Raw genomic sequence first — 19,150 nt, 5'->3', positions numbered from 1 at the left:
TAAAGATAATATTTGATGGGTAAGGAAACGTAAAAGGACAGGATGATTTGTTTTATGTAGTGGTATTAAAACACCATAACCAAAGCAACTTGGGGGGAGGAGGGAGGTTTTATGACATTGCTTAGGGGAGCCAGGCACAAGCACGACCCTGGAGGTAGGAATGGAAACAGACCAAGGAGGAAGGCTATTTACTGGCTTCTTCTCTGGCTTGCTCAACTATTTTTCTTAAGCTCAGGCCTACCTGCCCAGGGGTGGCACTTCCTTTAATAGACTGGGCCCTGCTCCATCAGTCTGGCCCTGTGACATTTCTTTAACATGATTGGCCACTGTCCTCTTTCTTGGTAGGCTTGAATTAATTAGTGGCTGTTCAGACTTTATATACTTTTTAGTCGTCCAGTCTGTTTGTCAAACTTTTTTTTTTTTGAGACAGTTTCTCTGTAGCTTTCTTACCTGTCCTTTCCTTTTGGCTTCTTGTCACCAAACAAGTTATCTCCTATGTGACAAAGATGACCTATAATTTCTGATCCTCCTGCCTCCTCCACCTACCAAGTGTTGGGATTATAGGGTTGCAGGTTTTTTGTTTTTGTTTTTCTTTTCTTTCTTTTTTTCTTTGACACAGGGTTACTCTGTATTGCTTTGGAGCCTGCCCTGGAACTAGCTCTTTAGACCAGGCTGGCCTGGAATTCACAAAGATCCCACTGTCTCTGCCTCCGAGTGCTGGCTTTGTGTTTTGTTTTTCAAGACAGGGTTTCTCTATATTACAACCCTGGCTGTCCTGGAACTCACTTTGTAGACCAGGCTGGCCTCGAACCCAGAGTAATCTGCATGCCTCTGCCTCCTCAGTGCTGGGATTAAAGCATGTGCCACCACCACCTGGCTCTTAAACTTTGTATTTTATTTTTACTTTTTGGTTTTTTTGAAACAAGGTTTCTCAGTGACTTTGTAGCCTGCCTTGCACTCATTCTAGAGCAGGCTGCTCTTGAACTCACAAAGCAGACTGCCTCTGCTTCCCAAGTGCTGGCATTAAAGGTGTGTGCCACCACTGCCCAGCATCTCAAACTCTTGAGATAGACTTCACCCACTCACTAATTAAGGAAATTAAAACAGACAACACATTCCAAATATTGCCTTTATGAAACATCTGAATTCTCTTAGTTACTGATTGGTATTAGAACATTCTTCAAGGGAATTTTTGAATGTAAGATAGTACAGTGACTTGTCAATAAGAGGTCATAGATCATAGCAAGACTGCTCTCTGTTGGACTTCATGTTCCTCCATCAGTATTTTTTCTGGTCTCCATAGAACTGTATGTTTGTGTGTGCATATGCTTTTAGACTTTTAATTGAAGTATCTGTTTAAAACTAGAATCATAGTCTCTTTTGTGTTGCTATAATATAAAATTAGATTGAACAGTTTACAAAGAAAGGAATTTCAGGGTCTGAAAAGATGACTCAGAAGGAATTTAAAAAGAAAAAGAAAAAAAAAAAAAAAAAAAAAAGAATCAAGCCAGGCAGTGGTGGCACACATACATCTTTAATCCCAGCCCAGGGACATGCAAGAATCCTGCATTTCTCTGAATTCAAGGCCAGCCTGTTCTACAAAGTGAGTTCCAGGACAGCCAGAGCTGTAATACAGAGAAACCCTGTCATGAGAAAAAAAAAAAAAACAAAATAAAAACAAAAGTGCAAATCCATAGCCACATGTAAATCAGGTGTGTGTGGGGGGGAATGGAAAGATGATTCCTGATGCATCTTCCTCTTGGAGGCCAGCCTAAGTAGAGAGTATGTTCCAGGATATCCAGGGCTATACAGAGATACCCTGTCTCGGAAAAAAAAAAAAAAACAAAACAAAAAAAAAACCACACACACACACAAAAACCCACTGAGTTAAAATGGGGTGGTTTTTATAAGCATGGGTGTGGGATTATTACTGGAGCATGGGCAATTTACCTAAATAGCAACATCTCTGAAGAAAAATGACTTCTGTTCCCCAGTAGCCATTAACTACTCCTGGGCTAGGGGTGGGGCCTCATGAGCTCTTCCCCAATCCATGCAGGAATGTGGACAGGTTACATCCTGTGCAGGTAATGAGTTCTTGAGTTCCATGGCTGTATCATGTCCAGAAGACAGTTTCAACAGTATTCTTCCTGCCTCTTTCCTAATGTTCCAAGGGCCTTGGGGGGGGGGTGGCTGGTGTGAGTGTGACTGTGTGCGTTTCAGATATATCCAGTTCAGAGTACTCAACAGTGGCTTATTCTCAGTGCTTAACTGAGTGTCTCAGTATTATTAACCTGCTGCCCATAGCCTAAGGAAGTGTCTCTGACCAGTGTTTGTTAGTGGAGTAGCTGCTGGTACAGCTGCACAGAGTTGAAAGGTGAAGTTCTTAGAGCCCTCTGGCTCTAGCCTGACTCTGCTGTTTGGTTACATTCTCCCTTACACTCTTAATGTCTCGCTTCATTCTTTCATGTGGTGAAACTGTAGATTTCCTAAATCTTTCTGCTTAGCTTCTCTTTTAATTGCAGATTCTGTCTGCTTTCTGCTTTTTGTATGCAGTTAAAGGTAGTCATGCAGTTCCTTTGTATTTCCTGTAGAAACTTCTGCCAGACAGCCTAGTTCATTGTTCTGTTTTAACTTTTTTTCTGGCAGGGACAGAAGGCCAAGTTTTGACACAGTAACAGGATGAGAAGCTATTTGCTTTTGTGTAGTAAGAGCCTTTTCAGCTCATTTTTGAATAATGTTACAGTCTATAAATGTATCATTTGCTTTCTAATTTTACTGTTAGTGGACACTTGGATTCCCCCCCCCCCCCCAACCAGGGTTTCTGTAACAGCCCAGGCTATACTGGAACTTTCTGTAGATCAGGCTGTTCTACAACTCACAGAGATCCGCCTGCCTCTGTCCCCCAGTGCTGGGATTTAAAGGCCTTTGCTACCACTGCCTGGCCAATTGTTTAATTTTTCTATCAAGAAAAAATTATATATGTGGACTGGAGAAATGCTCAGTATGTAGGAGCAAGCACTTGATCTTCCTGAAGACTAGAGTTCAGTTTCCAGCACCCATGTCCTGAAGCTTCCAACCATCTGGAACTCCCATATCCAAGGTCTCTGCTGGCATCTTGTATACACATGTACACATAGACATAGACACATACATAAATATCAAAATCAAATTATAAAAAGAATGCTCGGTATATTTGGAGAGTGTCTTGCTCAGTTAACTAGGGGCAGAATTAGTAGATACAATATTGTGTGTTTGTATATTCAACTTCAGTAAACAGTCAGCTTTTTCCCTTTAGAAGTTTATTAATTTTGGTCATTAAATATTTGGAGTTTGGCATTACCTGTGATAATTGTGTCTATTCTGGTGGCTAGAATGTATGGTATACTTTTTTTTAAATCTATGTGTGTTGGCTTCAAATTAGTTAATAATGGCATCATGAGAAGATATGAGAGAAATACAGATCTCTTTTTTAAGTGCAAGCTAACCTGTATAGGCTCAGGTTCCTTGATGGGGTAAAACTTTCCATTTTGCCCTACTCCCTACCTAACCAGGGATTTATATGTGGGCATTTGAGTTTTTGACTTTTGACTTTTGCTTTAGTATTTCACGTTAGCAGAATATTTTGTTAACTAGTGTGGGGGGAAATTCTGCCATTACTTTGCAGGCATTGCAAGGGTGACCCAGGAAGGCTTTAGTATAATAAGCTGAAGTAGCATTTATTTATTTATTTATTTATTTTTTTATTTATTAGTTTTGGAAAGCTCTCCACTCCAGTTCTGCTGACCTGGCAGTGGGATAATAAGTATGTTCTTAAAGTCAAGGTTGTTATTAGGAGGTAATTTAAATGCTCTTGCATTTCATAGTCATTTCTGTTAGAGTTGATTTTTGTAAGGCTTAGATGTGGTTTGTGTTCAAATGAATTGAATATTTTTTGTTTTGTTTTGCTTTTTAAAGATAGGGTTTCTCTGTAACAGCTTTGGCTGTTGTGGAATTCACTTTGTAGATAAGCCTTGAACTCCTTGCTTCCAGGATTAAAGGCATGTGCCACCACCGCCCAGCTATGAATTGATAATTGGTGTGATTATATTTACAAGTGGCTAGATTTTCATGATGGCTTTACTCTAGAGGTTACTCAAACTTCAGTAGCCAAAATATGTCAGTGCTTGTTTTGTATGCTTTTTATTTGAAATCCAGAAGATCTGTTTATTTTATAAAAACATAATTCTTTTTCAGTTCACTGATTTGGTTAACAGTGAAGGCTTTGGAATAAGATGTTTGGCAAACTGCTTCCTTACTAGCTGTGTAACCGTGGTCAGAGTGTCTAAACCCAGTGTTTCTCATCTAGGAAGCAGGTATTAATTAGTGCTGCAGGTGGAGCTGAGTAGCCAGGACAAACCAGGCAGCAGTAGCACTTTTTTGGAGTAGTTAGGAGACTTGTGTGGGAGCTGATAGGCCTGGTGTGGCACATGATAAAGCTTAGCTTAAGTTGCCACAATTACTGAGTTATTTATTTTTATTAATTCTTTTGATGTAGAGACTCCTACTGGAGCTCAGACTGTTCTTCATTTTGCGCCAACCTCCTTAGGTCTGGGATCATTGCATCGTGCCACCAGCTTGACTAGTGTCAACTTCCCATTTTACATCTGTATTTCCTTCCTTTGTACATCCAGTTATTTGTGTTTGTACCTACCACCCTCCGTAGGTCCAGAGATTCTGTGCCCAGGAACGTGTGTGCACACGCACACAAACAGGCATGCACTCACACATACATATCTCTGTTCTTTTGTTTAAAAAGGTTTAAAACCATTTTTTAAGCTTTTGTTAAATTTTAAGTGTAAGTTCTTATTAGCCACGTGGGTGCCATTTGTAACGTGTATGGGTTTTTCTGCCCGCCGCCTGGTCTTGACCTGCCGCCATGCCGCCAGCCCCAAATAATGCACAGAGACTCTGTATTTGATATAATCCTGTTGGCCAGTTGCTAGTTTCTTATCGGCTAGCTCTGCCTTAATTATTAACCCATTTCTATGTATTTCCACGTGGTCTTACCGAGAGAGGAGAAATGGCGGTTCTGTTCTCTCCAGGCTCTCCATCTTGACTCCTCCTCCCTACTTCCTTTTTCCTCCTTGTCTCCTAGTCCCTCCTATCTTCCTTTCCTATTGGCCAACAGTGCTTTATTTATTAACCAGTATAAGAAACATATACGAATAACATCTCCCATCACCCTCCTGCCTTTCTCATTGGCCAACAGTGCTTTATTCATTAACCAGTATGAGAAACATATACAGAATAACATCTCCCATCACCCTCCTGCCTTTCTCATTGGCCAACAGTGCTTTATTTATTAACCAGTATGAGAAACATATACAGAATAACATCTCCCATCACCCTCCTGCCTTTCTCATTGTTTTCATGCCTGTGTAGCTGGTACTTAACTGATTAAACTGTTTCTTCAGCTCGTATCTTCTCAAGTAGTTCAGTGAGCCAAAGTGCAAGATGATAAAATGAGAGGAGCTGTGTCACCTTACCGGGATGCCTCGTTTTGGTATTAGGAATTAAGAGTACTGGGTTGAGAATCCTGAGGCTGGTTTTTAATGCTGTATTTTTCAAAAACAGTGGTGGCCTTGGCTTATGGGAAAACAATTCTTTTTATGTGAAATAGAGTGGAGTATGCAGTGTTAACCTGTGTAGGATTCAGGCTGCTCCTTGATGGGGTAAGCCTTTCCATTTTGCCCTATTCCCTACCTAACCAGTGACTTATATGTGGGCATTTGAGTTTTTGACTCTTAGTATTTTACATTAGCAGAATATTTTTTTTTTAAATGTTCCAGCTAGGGTTTTCCAAATGTCCTTTGAAATGTAGGTCCTTGCCAATGCCTCTGTAACTGCTAAACTCAAATACTCCTATAGTAAGCACAATACAGATGCTGCCAAGGTTTACTGTTCCTTTAGTAGTGGTAGCCATGATGGAGTTATAGCCAAGGGACACTGCACAAGAATTTAGTGGGGCAGAGACTTGAGGTGGCCCTGGGCAAGGAGAGCTTAGGTCCTGGTTATCTCTGGGTTTCTCCCCTGAAAGAGTTGTAATCAAGGCCATGACAGTCTGGGCATGTGGTAGAAGTGGCAGACTTGGAGATAACCAGAATGCCCTCAAGGCCTTTCATTCTTCCAGCAAACACTGATTACACTGAAGGTTGCTTGATATTCTCTCAACCTGTCAGGTGCAAAGTTTTCTTTTTCTAAATTCTCCCTTTTGATTATAAATGCCATCTTAAGATTGTCTCCAAACATTCTCCTGTGAGCAGTTAAAATAAATCATCTGTCATCTTCAACATTCTGCCAAGAGTTTGCATTCCATCAAACACTGCAGTTCGTTACTTAAAAGTTGAGAAAACACTAGGACACAGACCTAGTTCATTCAGGTTTTGTCTTTTATATGGCTTTTTGAGACAAAGTCTTACTATGAGGATAGGTTGGCTTCCCACTTCAGCCCTCCATCTGGGTGCTGGGACCACAGCTGTGTCCATTTTTGTCACTTTATAAGGATGGTCTTTGTCTCCCCATTTCTACACTGTTTCACATTTCCTTCTTAAGACCTCAGCGAATAGTCTGTTCTTTTTATCCACGTGTCTGTGTGGGTATTGTGTGTTGGATTCCCTTGGAGCCAGAGTCACTGCTGGTGACATGGGTGGTGGGAACCAAAGTTGAGTCCTCTGCTAGAGTAGCAAGTACTCCTAACTTGCTGAGCCATGTGACCAGCCTTCTGTTCATATTTTTACCCACATTCTGACCGTGACCTCTTAAGTATCTGTAAAAAGATCCAGGTTCTGGTTGTATGTAGCTCTCCACCTCACCAGAACCACCTCTTATGTATGGTTCAGCCTGTGTTTATTACTCAGTTCTGAATTCCATACTTTTAGGCCTTTGGTGATATGATCGACACCCCATTTCTGAGCACTAATTCTCTTAGTATTTTTATGCAGCTACAACAAAATGTTTGAGATCAAGTAATATGTAAGAAACAGAAGTTTTTTACTCATAACTCTGGAGACTGAGGTGTTCAATTGTCAATAGGTCCATTTTCTGGTGAGGAGTGCTTTCTGCTTCAAAATGATGTGGCTCTTTCCCTGGTGGAATAGAATGTATGAGGGCAAAGTTAAAATAACTTGGTTTAACATTTTTGTTGAATTTATTTTTATTTTATGTGCATTAGTGTTTTGACTGCATATATATGTATGTCTGTGTGAGTGTGTTGGGTCTGTCCTGGAACTGGAGTTACAGACAGATGTGAGCTGTCATGTGGGTGCTGAGAATTGAACCCAGGTCCTCTGGAAGAGCAGGTGGTGTGCTCCAACTACAGAACCGTCTCTCCAGCCCTACTTGGTTTAACATTTAATTGACTTTATTATTAGCTCTAGAATTGGGGTAACACTTGTTTGAGAAAAATAAATAGAAGGGTTCATGAGCTAAGTACAGAGATTTGATGTTTATAAACATAGGCTGAAGAAAGCTGAAACAAAAAGAACAGAGAACAGATTGGTTATTTCAAAGATGAGGTGGAAGCCAGAAACCAGTGATAGAAAAGTAGAAAAGTTTGTTACTATCAAATGCCTTGGTGTTATTTTTTTTTGGGGGGGGGTAATGATTTAAACAGATATAACTTAACTGCCTCTGTTGAAATTCAACTACCTGAGACATGCAGCTTTTTCCTTCCCATCCCAGTTTCTTGAAAATTAACAGGTTACTTTTACTTGGTGTCTGGAGCTTCTGTTAGCAGGAGTGAAGCTGTTTTGAATTTTAGCCTGCTCTTGGGGCCTAATGTAAGTAAGAACTTAAGTCCCCAAAAATGAACTGCCAAACAGTTATGGAAGGAGCTGCTCCTTGGGCATTCAGTGTGGGTGCTCTCCCAGAGTCCTGGTTTCTGACCATCTCAGGCCAGACCTCCTAACTGCTCCATGCTCAGATGAGACTTAAATATGTGAATTTACTGGGACATTCACAATGCTGTTCACAGAGGAGTAATAACAGAGATGGCACCTTTGAGGATTCAGGCATCATGCTGGCCTCCCCTGACACCTGGCAGAATACACTCAGGCAGTACTCTGGTCAGCCTAGGGTTCCATGAGTACTAGTGTGGATGCAGTTGCAAAGGACCCCTTTAAAAGGACGCCCTCCCCCACTTATGCTCTTTCCCACTGTTCCCCTGGGGCAGACAGGACTTTTCCTGTCTCCCTCTTCTCTTCCGTCCTCCTTCTGTCTCTGTGTCTTTACCTTTTTTCTCTTTCTAATAAAACTCACTTAAGCTCTGTCTGTCTGGCGTGTTTGTCCCTCTATCTCTGTCACCCTCACTTGCCATGGAATCTGCCAAGGTTCCCCACACTCTCTATCATAACAGCACCAGACTTTTATGCAGACAGAAAGCTTTATTTTAAATGGATTGCAAATTACTTACTAGAGTTGACTGTAAAAGTAGGGTTGCAGGAATGGAAAGATCTTGATTATCTGGTCAGTAACATTTATTACCCTTAATTTAAATTTAAAATAGCACTGGTAACCCCTTGAGGTAGGATTGTTTTGTTCTTAATTTTAAAAATGTTAGTATTTTCATAATCTGTGTAGGGTGGATAATGTATCCTAGATTAGTGCTTTTGCCATAACTGCTCTTGAAGTGTGAATTCACTTTCTTGTTCTAATCTGTAATATTCTAAAACAAGGAAATGTAAATGTGAGCATATAGCACTCTATATGTGAATTCTGGCATGTTTAAAAACTGTTCTATTGCTGGGCATTGGCAATGCAAGCCTTTAGTCCCAGCTCTCTGGATGCAGAAGCAGGTGGATCTCTGTGAGTTTGAGGCCAGCCTGTTCTACAGAGCTACTTCCAGGACAGGCTCCAAAGCAAATACAGAGTAACCCCGTCTGAAAAAAAACGAAGGGGGGGCTTTTATTAATTAGCTTGTGGAAAATATGAAGAGAAAATTGAAATTATAATAGAAAAATATCTTTTAGATATATTTTTATTTTTTGGGTATTTTGCCTGTATGTATGCATCATCCTGATACTCAAGGAGTTCAGAAGAGGCTAGTGTGGCTGCTGGGATTAAAGTTGTATATTACCATTGCCTAACTCTATGGCTTGTAGCTAGCTTTGCTTTCTGAATCCTCAGACAAACGTTAATAGGTCATAAATAGTATATCACCACACTCAAGTTTCTCTGCAAGAACAAGTGCTCTTAATGACTAACCCAGTCCAAATTTGAAATTTATTATTTTTTTATTTAATTTTTTAAAAATTTGTTTTTTGTTTTTTGAGACAGAGTTTCTCTGTATTGTTTTGGAACCTGTCTTGGAACTCATTCTGTAGACCAGGCTGGCCTCGAACTCACAGAGATCTACCTGCCTCTGCCTCCCAGGTGCTGGGATCAAAAGGCGTGCGCCACCAACACCCGGCCAAATTTGAAATTTAAAAATTTTGATATACACTATTTGCAATGAAAAGCATTTGGGATAAATACACTATTTAAAAATAATTTGACTCTGGCACTGTGTTGTTACTATATAGAATTGCACTCTTTTCTATTAGAGAAAGGTGAAGATTAGAGGCACAGTACAATTGGTAAAACATTTCCTGGTGATAAGGCAGCACAACTGATAAAATGTTTCCTGGTGAAAAGTAACTCAGTCTAGTGTGTGCAGTACAGCTTAAGATACAACTACATTGGAACTCTTGTAAAGTACATGTGACATCTTCCATAAAGATGGATTGACAAGCCCATAGTATGTGTCTATGGAGGATCCATTGTGGTTTGGGCCACACAGATAGCACAAAGGTCACCAGGCTATTAACTACATCCCTTTCCAGCTTTCTGGCAGGGAAACAGTTTATACATTCCTCCCTTTGAAGGGACACCCTGTGTGTATAATATTCCTGGACTCTTAATGCTTATCTGTGAGCTTAAGGATTTCTGTTACTGTCATGATTAGTTACTGTGTGAATGAAAAGAAAACATTTATGTTAAGTCTGTTTGTTGATTAGTATTGGATTGATTAGTATTAGTATTGATTGCTAGAGCAGGGACACAGATGTATAGGACAAAATTAAGGGGCAAAATTAAGGGGACAAAATTAAGAGAGTGGGTGAAGAGTGTTGACCAAAGGCAGATTGAAGAGGGGTTCAGGTGTAGATTTTCAAATAATGTCAAGTAGTGTCATCTTGTTTCAGACTCAGCCAAAGAGTCCCTGCAAACCAAGTCTATGTTCCTTGGGAGAGGAAAAAAAAGGAAAGAGTAAGGTGGTGAAGAACAAGGTGATTATAGCATAGAACAGAAGTGAGCTGGCCTGATAAGTTGACATTGGTGTTAATGAAGAAGATGATGTAGGGGGTGAGAACTTGGTGGAGATAAGTTATGAAAACTGACTGTTGTGATTGTTGGACTTCCTCTGCTATGTATGAGTGGTCCCATCCTTTCTCAAGTCTTCTTGAGACTTCTTGAGAAGTCTGGATTATGGATGCTTCCCCAGTCTGTAGGTCATGCTTCACAGGCAAGTTCTTCAGGGTTCATGCGGAGCATGCTGACCCCAGTCCTATGCTGTATACAGTTTGAAGTCTGAACATTCTCCTGCAGACTTTGGCAACCCCTGGATTTTCAGCTCTCCAAGGGATACATAGATCTGACCTGAAGCCCCTCCCACCTATGTAATCTCACAGTATTCTGTTGGTCAGCTTTCATGGTATAGTCTTGTGATACTTGGCCTGAGCTCCTGAGAGTGCGTGGTGCACAGTGGGTCTTTGGCTGCCATGCTGCTACAGTCTTTGTGAAGTGGCATCTTGGTTTTGGTGTGAGTTGGCTCTGAGGAGAGAGGAATTCTCTTAGCATCTTTCTGCTGCTACTGCTGCTGCCTTGGATGTGATCCAATGGTTTACAGAGTGTTTATTACTCTTCTGATTGTTGCTCTTCAGCTTTGCACAAATTAGTCCCTGAAGACTCTTGGCAGACCATGCCTAAGTGTTGTCTACCATCCTAAAAGAAGGGAAACTTCAAACTTGTATAAAAGTAGAGAGGAGAGTGTAATGATCCAAGGCATCAGACTTGGGTAATGGTAAACGTTTTGCCAATCTGTCCAGTTTTGTTTTTCTGGAGTATTTATGCATGCTGGAGAACATGCCTCACTCGTGCTGGGCAAGTTATCTACTGTCAAGTTCCCAATCCTCTGTTTTATTTTAATTACTTATTATTGTTAGTATTTGGTTGCTTGTTTTTCTTGTCTCTTGCTACAGTCTTGACCTGAAATTCACTGTGTAGGCCAGAGGGGCCTCCTGACTCTTGAATACTGTTTTGACACTAGAGTCCCACTGAGTTGCTCAGTCTGTCTTTGAGCTCACTCTGTAACTCCATGTATGCCTTGAATCAATCCCACTGCCTCAGCCTCCTAAATAGTTGAGATTATAGGACTGTGACACCAGGCCTGACATGCCAGGGATAGTTTAAATAAATCTTGCCCATCAGACATACTTATTTTAAATTAGTACATGGTAATTCTTCACTGGATGCATTAAAATTTATTTAATAAATTTTAGTCATATTATATTTTCAGCTTTCTTTAAAGTGATCCTGCCTGCCTGCCTGCCTGAGACAGGGTATCATGTATCCTAGGCTGGTCTCAAATTTACTGTGTAGCAGAGGGTGACTTTGAATTCTGATCCTCAAGTCTCTACCTCCCTTGTGAAGTTCTGAGATTATAGGCATATACCACCATGCTTGGTTTGTGCAGAGCAGGGGGTAGAGTTCAGGGCTTCCTGCATGCTAGGTAAGCACTCTGCTACTGAGCCATACTCCTGAGCTTTGAGCTTTGTGGAATTTTTTTTTTTTTTTTTTTTTTTTTTTTGCTCTTTTAGGTGGGGGCTGATAAATTTCTCAGTGGCTGCTTGGATCAGCTGAGGTTCCTGGTGTAAAGCATAAGGCATTGTACAAAGACCTGCATGCTAGGTCCTGAGGATAGTGTTCTAAATACCTTATCCAGTACTGTGGCCTGCTAGTTTGACTGTCTTCTGTACCTCTCCCAGTATTCCAGTACTGTGGTTTTCAATTTCTGGATTCTATGATAGTGTAAAACTGGTTGTGAAGGAGAACTGGATTTGACAAACTTGTTTCTGTTTACATTATTCCAGAGGTAGTGATTAGGAGTCTTCAGTCCTTTGCTAAATTAAAGGAAGGAAACTTGACTAGAAAGCTAGAAATGCAAGATGGCTTATTTATTTTTTTTCATGTGCATAGTGTCTATTAGGTGATTAGTATAAAAATACCATTTCTAGTTGGGCAGTGGTGTCACATGCTTTTTAATTCCAGAGGCAGGAGGAGCTCTATGAAGCCAGCCTGGAGCAGAAGCAGCAGCCAGGGCTATGTAAGGGACCAATGTCATGAGCACCCCCCCAAAACAAAAACAAACAAAAAACATAAAAACACCAAAAAACAAACCATTTCTTGAGGGTGTAGCCAACATTTAAAAAAATTTTTTTTTAAAAAATAGACAAACGTTAATTTTATTTTGGATTATGGTCTGGTAAACAAACAAGTGACAGATTATGGGACTTTCAAACTTATTTAGAAATAAAGGAAGATAATTGGTGTTTTATTCTTTTAAGTAATTATAAAGACTTGCATTTATTTTCCTTCTCTTTTCAGTTCCTGGCATGGACGGAGGTGCTCTAACTGACACAAGTCTCACAGATTCTTATTTCAGCACCAGCTTTATTGGAGTCAATGGATTTGGAAGCCCTGTAGAAACAAAGTATCCCTTGATGCAGGTATTGTTGTATTGGAGTGAGACTTTTTTCATTTTTAAACTGTGTTGGTGGGAGGGGAGATGTTAGAGGTGAGAGGTGGGTGAAATGCAGGAAGTCAGGTAGGGTTGGAGGGTAGGGTTTGGGAAGAGAGATGGCAGTGGAATGTGCAGAGAGTAGCTAGAAATTGTTCCACATGAATTGTCTGTATTAAGCTTCATCATGGTGGTAGTAAAGTTTAAAAACATGTAAGTAGATAAATACATGCATTTGATTTCATTTTGACAAGACCTGTCATTCCCCATTTGCAGACCTCTTGTTAACCTGCTCAGGCAGCTAGCAGTACTGTTAACAGTTTCCTGAGCTTACAGTTTCCTGAGCTTTCTATCAGGAGGATTCTACTGCACGTTTCTAAATGTACATTTAAGCTGTTATGAAGTCAATGGTACTTGGTGATGTCGTGTTAACATTGCCTGTGTATTTTACAAAATAGGCTCTCCTCTTTGTAGTTAACTTTTCTTTGTCATAACTGTGCAATGCTGTGGCCATTTTGTAGATACAGAAGAATTTTTATAGAATTAGAATCAGCTTGGAAAATGTTTCTAATATTCTTTGTTGGCAAACTGCCATGATCATGAGAAAATGGTGCCATGCTGATCCCCATGATTTTGCTAGGATGCTAAAATACTGGCTGGTTTCCATTCAGTGCTGGACTGACTTTAAGAAGCAGTACTTTTGAATGATTGTTAATTATTAAAAGCTGATGTTTCAGTGTTTCTATGTTCCTTATGGACTATTTGAATATAAGCACTTCAGTAAGCATGCAGTTGGGGCACGAGTCACCTCTCCCTTCCCTGTGTATGTTTAGTGTATGTATGTGGCATAGGTGTGTGTATCTATGCATGATCCTGTGGAGACCACAGCTGGATGTCAGTTGATGTCTCTGTTGCTCCTTTGCTTACTGCTTTGAGACAAGATCTTTCACTGAAGCTTCTTGTTTTGGTTAGGCTAGCCAACCAGAGCATCCAGGGTCCTCCTGTCTCTATCCCACAATGCTGGGGCTACAGTAAGTTTTTGACATGGATGGTGGAGATTCAATTTTAAGTCTTATTCTTGCTGATCAAGAGCTTAGCCACTGAACTCCTCTGTACCCTTTTCTGAATTCTTTATTTTTTAATTGAACAATTAATGTATAGTTATTTTGAGACAGGATCTCATGTGGCTCTGGTTGGTCAAAAATTGCTATGTAGCAAAGGGATGGATGACCTTTAACTCCCGATTGCCTCACAACTATTCCACATGTGTATTACATGTCTGTCATATATGTACTTTTATATAAAAATTGTTTTAAGAACTTGCTCTCCTCCTATTTTCCTTTTTAATAATGCAGAAACTGAGTAAGAAGCCAAGTGACATAAGTTGGGGGTTATAGGGTTTAAGCTAGAACTGAGAAAGTCTAACTTAGATTACTTTTTCAGAGACTTGAGTTACTTCATATACAGGACTTGTTGGTTTCAAGATCTTTCTAGGACAGACATAGAGGCAGTGGAGTGGATTAGAAAAGCAGAGGATTTGTTTGGTAAAGAGAAAATAGCCTAATTGTATCTGCTTTTAAAGTTGTATGAAGGGTTATACAAATTGAGAGATAATAGACCATGTACTGACTTCATATAGTTACTTTCCACATTCTTGGATGAGTATTGGAATTTGTATCTTATGGATGAGGAAATTCAGTTGTCTTGTCCACACTAGTAGGTTATAGATTGTGGTTCAAAATAGGCTTATCTTTAAAACACCTGCTATTAAAGCATTTGATGTGCTTCCAGGGAGTTTGTATGTAGGGAGTGGTAACCTAAGCAATAGTAGTAGGGTTTATAGGAGGGAAGATTAGTTTGTTGGTGATTTGAAAGATCAATTGGCATCATTAAATGGGAAGGGGAGGATTCAATCTGGACCAGCCTTACCGTTGGATGCTTTTAATTCTGTATTTCTCAATGCACATATGCATATTTTATTTTTCAGAGAATGACTAGTAGTAGCAGCTCCCCAAGCCTTCTAAATGACAGTGCCAAGCCATATGCAGGCCATGGTAAGAGCTGATTCTGTGTGTGAGTGCATGCATGGTTGCCTGTGTGTGTAATTGAGATCCTAATTAGAACATAACAATTTTCAAGAGTAAGACTTTGAGTTACTTATTTTTCTTTTTTCTCTCTTTTTTTTTTTTTTTTTTTTTTTAGATTTATTTATTTATTATGTATACAGTATTCAGCCTGCATGTATGCCTGCAGGACAGAAAAGGGCACCAGATCTCATTATAGATGATTGTGAGCCACCATGTAGTTGCTGGGAATTGAACATAGGACCTCTGGAAGAGCCGACTGCTTTTTACCTCTGAGCCATTTTCTCCAGACCCTCACTTGTCTTTTTATATTAACAAACAGAATAATTAAGAATACATTAAACATTCTAATCATGGCACTTCTTGATTAATATGAATTTTGCTTATTTTCATAGCTTGTAATTGTTCTTGCTTCTTTTACAAGAAATGACTAATGGGCTCTATGTGTGAATAGTTAAAAAAAAACTTTTGTTTGAATCATTTTTTTTGGATAGATCTTAGATGGGATTAGCTTTAAAATTATGGGCATTTAAATAACTTGTTATTTAATAGCTCCAGATTTTTTCCTATATTATTTTAAAAAGGTGTTCCATGGTAAAGTGTGTTTGTTTAGGGAGAGTGCATGTGTGCACACACAAACATGTATGCGAATAAGCCAGGTGAGCTATAAAATGTTAAAAACTAATAATGATAAGTAAAATTTGCAATTTGATTATCTTCTGTGATATTTTCTCTCTCTCCTCTCTCTCTCTCTCCTCTTTCTCTCTCTCTCTCTCCTCTCTCTCTCTCTCGTTTTTCGAGACAGGGTTTCTCTGTATTGCTTTGGAGCCTGTCCTGAACCTAGCTTAATAGTAGACCAGGCTGGCCTTGAACTCCCAAGTGCTGGGATTAAAGATGTGTGCCACCAATGCCCAGCAGGAATTTCAGTCTTGTGGTGAAGAAAAAGAAATAACATTTTAATGTTAGACTTAATGTTAGACACTACTTTGTAGCATATAGTTTAGTATTCCCATATTATTTTTAAATGCTATAGAAGGTGACAAATGATACATAATAAGTTATACCCTTTTGAATACCTTATATTTATGTGTTCTATAAAAACATTGTTTTGTTGTTAGCATTTTTTTAAACATGTTATGTTAAATCATCTTAACTCCAGTGAATTATCACTATAAAGCACCAGCTAGAAGAAGGCAGAGAAATTAAGCAAAAATCCCTGTGTACTATGTTGTAAGGAATTTCAGAACGCCTTTAAGGGAGGGCGTCTTTTAGAGTGCAGCCTTTTAGAATCTCACATGTAGTAAGATTTGTTGGTGCCGAGAAGTGCAGGTGAAGTAATAAAGTTCCATGTCCTGTGTTCTCAAACAAAACTCCTGATGTGTAAGGTGGGAAGCAATTCAGAATTGTAATGTTTGAAGAGTAACGGTAATTTGAATTGTGTTTTTAAACATTTAGTATTTTCATCTTTAAATACTTTGACAAGAATGTCAGAAGTCTGTTGATAAACTTAGAACTATAGATTAGTCTATAGAGTAGATTTGAAGGCCTTGATGTGTGCTCTAATCTGAGTCTGGATCTGTCTGGCCCTGATTTCTTTTAGCCCTAGGATTTGGTTTTAGCACAAGTATTTCCTCTCAATTTTCCTCTTGTATTTTATTTTTCTCTTGTTTTAATCAAACAGGTTCATTTTTCCATAGATATATACTTGACTGGGTAGATTGCAGTGTAGGCTGCATGAAGTAGTTAGGAATTTGTATCTCATACATTGTACATGCAGGTGTATGAGCACTGGCGCTTGTTGATCTTGTGGCACTGCTTATTACCTGAGTTGTTGGTAACATGTGTGACTTTCCTTCCAGATCCTCTGACTTCACCTGCTTCATCCTTGTTTAATGACTTCGGTGCCCTCAACATCTCCCAGAGAAGGAAGGTAGGTAACATTGAGATTCTAGTACAACTTCATGCAGTTTACTTGAGAGTAAGATCTTTTGTGGTCTGAGTGCTCTTCTTGGCTTTCTCTCAATGCTTTTGGCTTTTTGAATTGGGATCTTAACTAGCCCAGGCTGGCGTTGAATGTGTGATGGTTCTCCTGCCAGTGCTGGGATTTTGGGCATGCAACACCACGCCTGATACCTTATTTCTTTCTTTTATGTGGAATCTTATTGGATCTATATGCATGGTGTGAAACATTTTATGGAAAGGGATAAAATTCTGCTTGCTTTTTTTTTCCCTAAATATATTCCATTGCTGTTAATATGACCCTGAGTAGGCATTTTAACCATATTTTAGCTTTTTTTTTTTTTTAACTTGAGACTAGATTTCAAAAGGTTTTCCATAATTAGAACTCAATCCAAAACAAACCCAAGATTTACAACTGTCATAATTGACTCAACTGTTTAAAACAAATTTAATTGAATGAATTTTAGTTAAAATTCTATGGCTTTGTTTGTTGTTATTTTGGTTTTTTCCTCAGGGCAGTGACAACACAGTTTTGCTAGGTAGCTTAGACTGGCCTTGGATTCATAAGACTTCTGCCTAAGTTTCCCAAGTGCTAGAATTATAAGTGTGTGCCATCATATCATGCTTAACCCTTAAAATCTGTTCATGTTACAAATTTGATATAATTTAGAATCAAGATTATAGACCATTGTAGAATTTTATAAGGACTGATTTTGTGACAAGTTGAACCGAGTAATTTGGTACCCTTGGGTTGGGTCTTAGTGAGAACTATGCTGATATGCATGGTCAGATGGTTAGGAGTAAAGATATAGGACTTTGCGCATCTTGATGGATGTTACTGTGAAGTTTAAACACTCTTTGTTTTCTAATAGGAGAAAGGCCCCAAGTTAAATACTAACATAAGAAAAAAATGAACTAAAGAGGAGCTTGAGGGGAAGTGTCAGAATAGAGAGGAATGTAGCATGAAGTTCATGATGACGGTGGTGGTGATGGTTTCATGACTAAGCTTGTTTCCAGGCTGTGTGTAACACTGCCTGTCAGTCATATCTCAATAAGTTACTTTTACAAAACTTGAAGAGAATGGGTGTTTTCAAAGCAAAAACATTCCAGGATGCGGCACATAATCACATGAGCACTTCCTTGCACTTAGTGTTGTGTTCATTTTAAGAACTGGATTAGAACAAGAAGGTGATTGGAAATGCTTTGAACAGCTAAGTCTGTTCAATGTTTGGGCTTGACATATATATATATATATATATATATATATATATATATATATATATATATCTTAATAGTTTTTACCAAGAATAAAGTTAGTTTTGTTTTACACATTTTTCTCATGGGTTGGTGAGAGGTGGTAGAGGTGGGACACAGCAGATCTGCCACCAGTGGTGAGAGGCAACACCAAAGGCTCGTTATGGCAGGAAAGTGCAACATTAGCCAAGACCTGGGAACAAGTTATTTAGAGCTTTTTAGAGAAAAGAGAATATTTCCATTCTGCTTACTGGTCCTTCTGATTGCTTTCTCTTAGTTTAAAATAGTTAGCTATTGTGGTGTTTATCATACGTAAATAGAAAGTAGAACTAGAATGGTAATTGAACATTTAAAAGTGTTCCTATGAACATTAACCAACTGGCTTTATCTTCGTTCGTTCCATCCATCCATCCATCCATCCATCCATCTTTCTTAAGACAGGGTTTCTCTGTGCAGCTGTGGCTGTCCTGAACTAGCTCTGTAGACAAGGCTGGCCTTGAACTCACAGAGATCTGCCTGCTTCTGACTCCTGAGTGCTGGGATTAAAGCATGCACCACCACACCCTTCTCATAACTGGCTATATCTTAAAGAGTTGAAGTATACCATTTAGAGCTATTTTTGAAAAATAGTAAAAATCAATGGGTATTTTAAGAGGAAAATACGGCATATTCTTTTTTCATAGAAGAAAACAATAAAAGAAAATGTTGTATGATTTCAGTGCTTTGTAGCCCAGGCTGGCCTCAGACTTGCAGTGACCCTTCTTATACCTCAAACCTAGTATCACAGGCTCGAGCTGCCCTCCCTGGCCTTCAAACTTAGGATATATAGTTTAATAGAAGTAGAATAATAATACAAGGAAACACTTTACTGTGACTCTGGAGGTGCCTTCATTCTAGATCATAATCTTCCCATTCATGAAATGATAGACGTATCCTATACAGGTGTTGTGTTTTCCTTTATTTCTAAAAAGCTGCACTGTCTATAATTGAAAGTGTTAGTATCTGACTGCAGTCTCCATCGCTGAAGTGGACAGTTAACATA

The 19,150-nt window shown here is 39.2% G+C and overlaps 1 protein-coding gene across 3 annotated transcripts in view; it reads left to right on the top strand.

Moving 5' to 3' along the window:
* Pan3 (poly(A) specific ribonuclease subunit PAN3) overlaps positions 1-19,150 on the top strand; it is a 116,974-nt gene that overhangs the window by 2,071 nt on the left and 95,753 nt on the right. For all 3 annotated transcript variants that reach the window (XM_051205136.1, XM_051205135.1, XM_051205134.1), the window contains exons 2-4: positions 12,679-12,800; positions 14,799-14,865; positions 16,755-16,825. In XM_051205136.1, the coding sequence (XP_051061093.1) occupies positions 12,679-12,800; positions 14,799-14,865; positions 16,755-16,825 (260 nt within the window). The remainder of the gene's footprint in view (positions 1-12,678; positions 12,801-14,798; positions 14,866-16,754; positions 16,826-19,150) is intronic.

Source organism: Phodopus roborovskii, unplaced genomic scaffold (genome assembly GCF_943737965.1).
Source record: "Phodopus roborovskii unplaced genomic scaffold, PHOROB, whole genome shotgun sequence".
NCBI classification, from domain to species: domain Eukaryota; kingdom Metazoa; phylum Chordata; class Mammalia; order Rodentia; family Cricetidae; genus Phodopus; species Phodopus roborovskii.
This window is presented reverse-complemented; position numbering and strand designations above follow the sequence as displayed.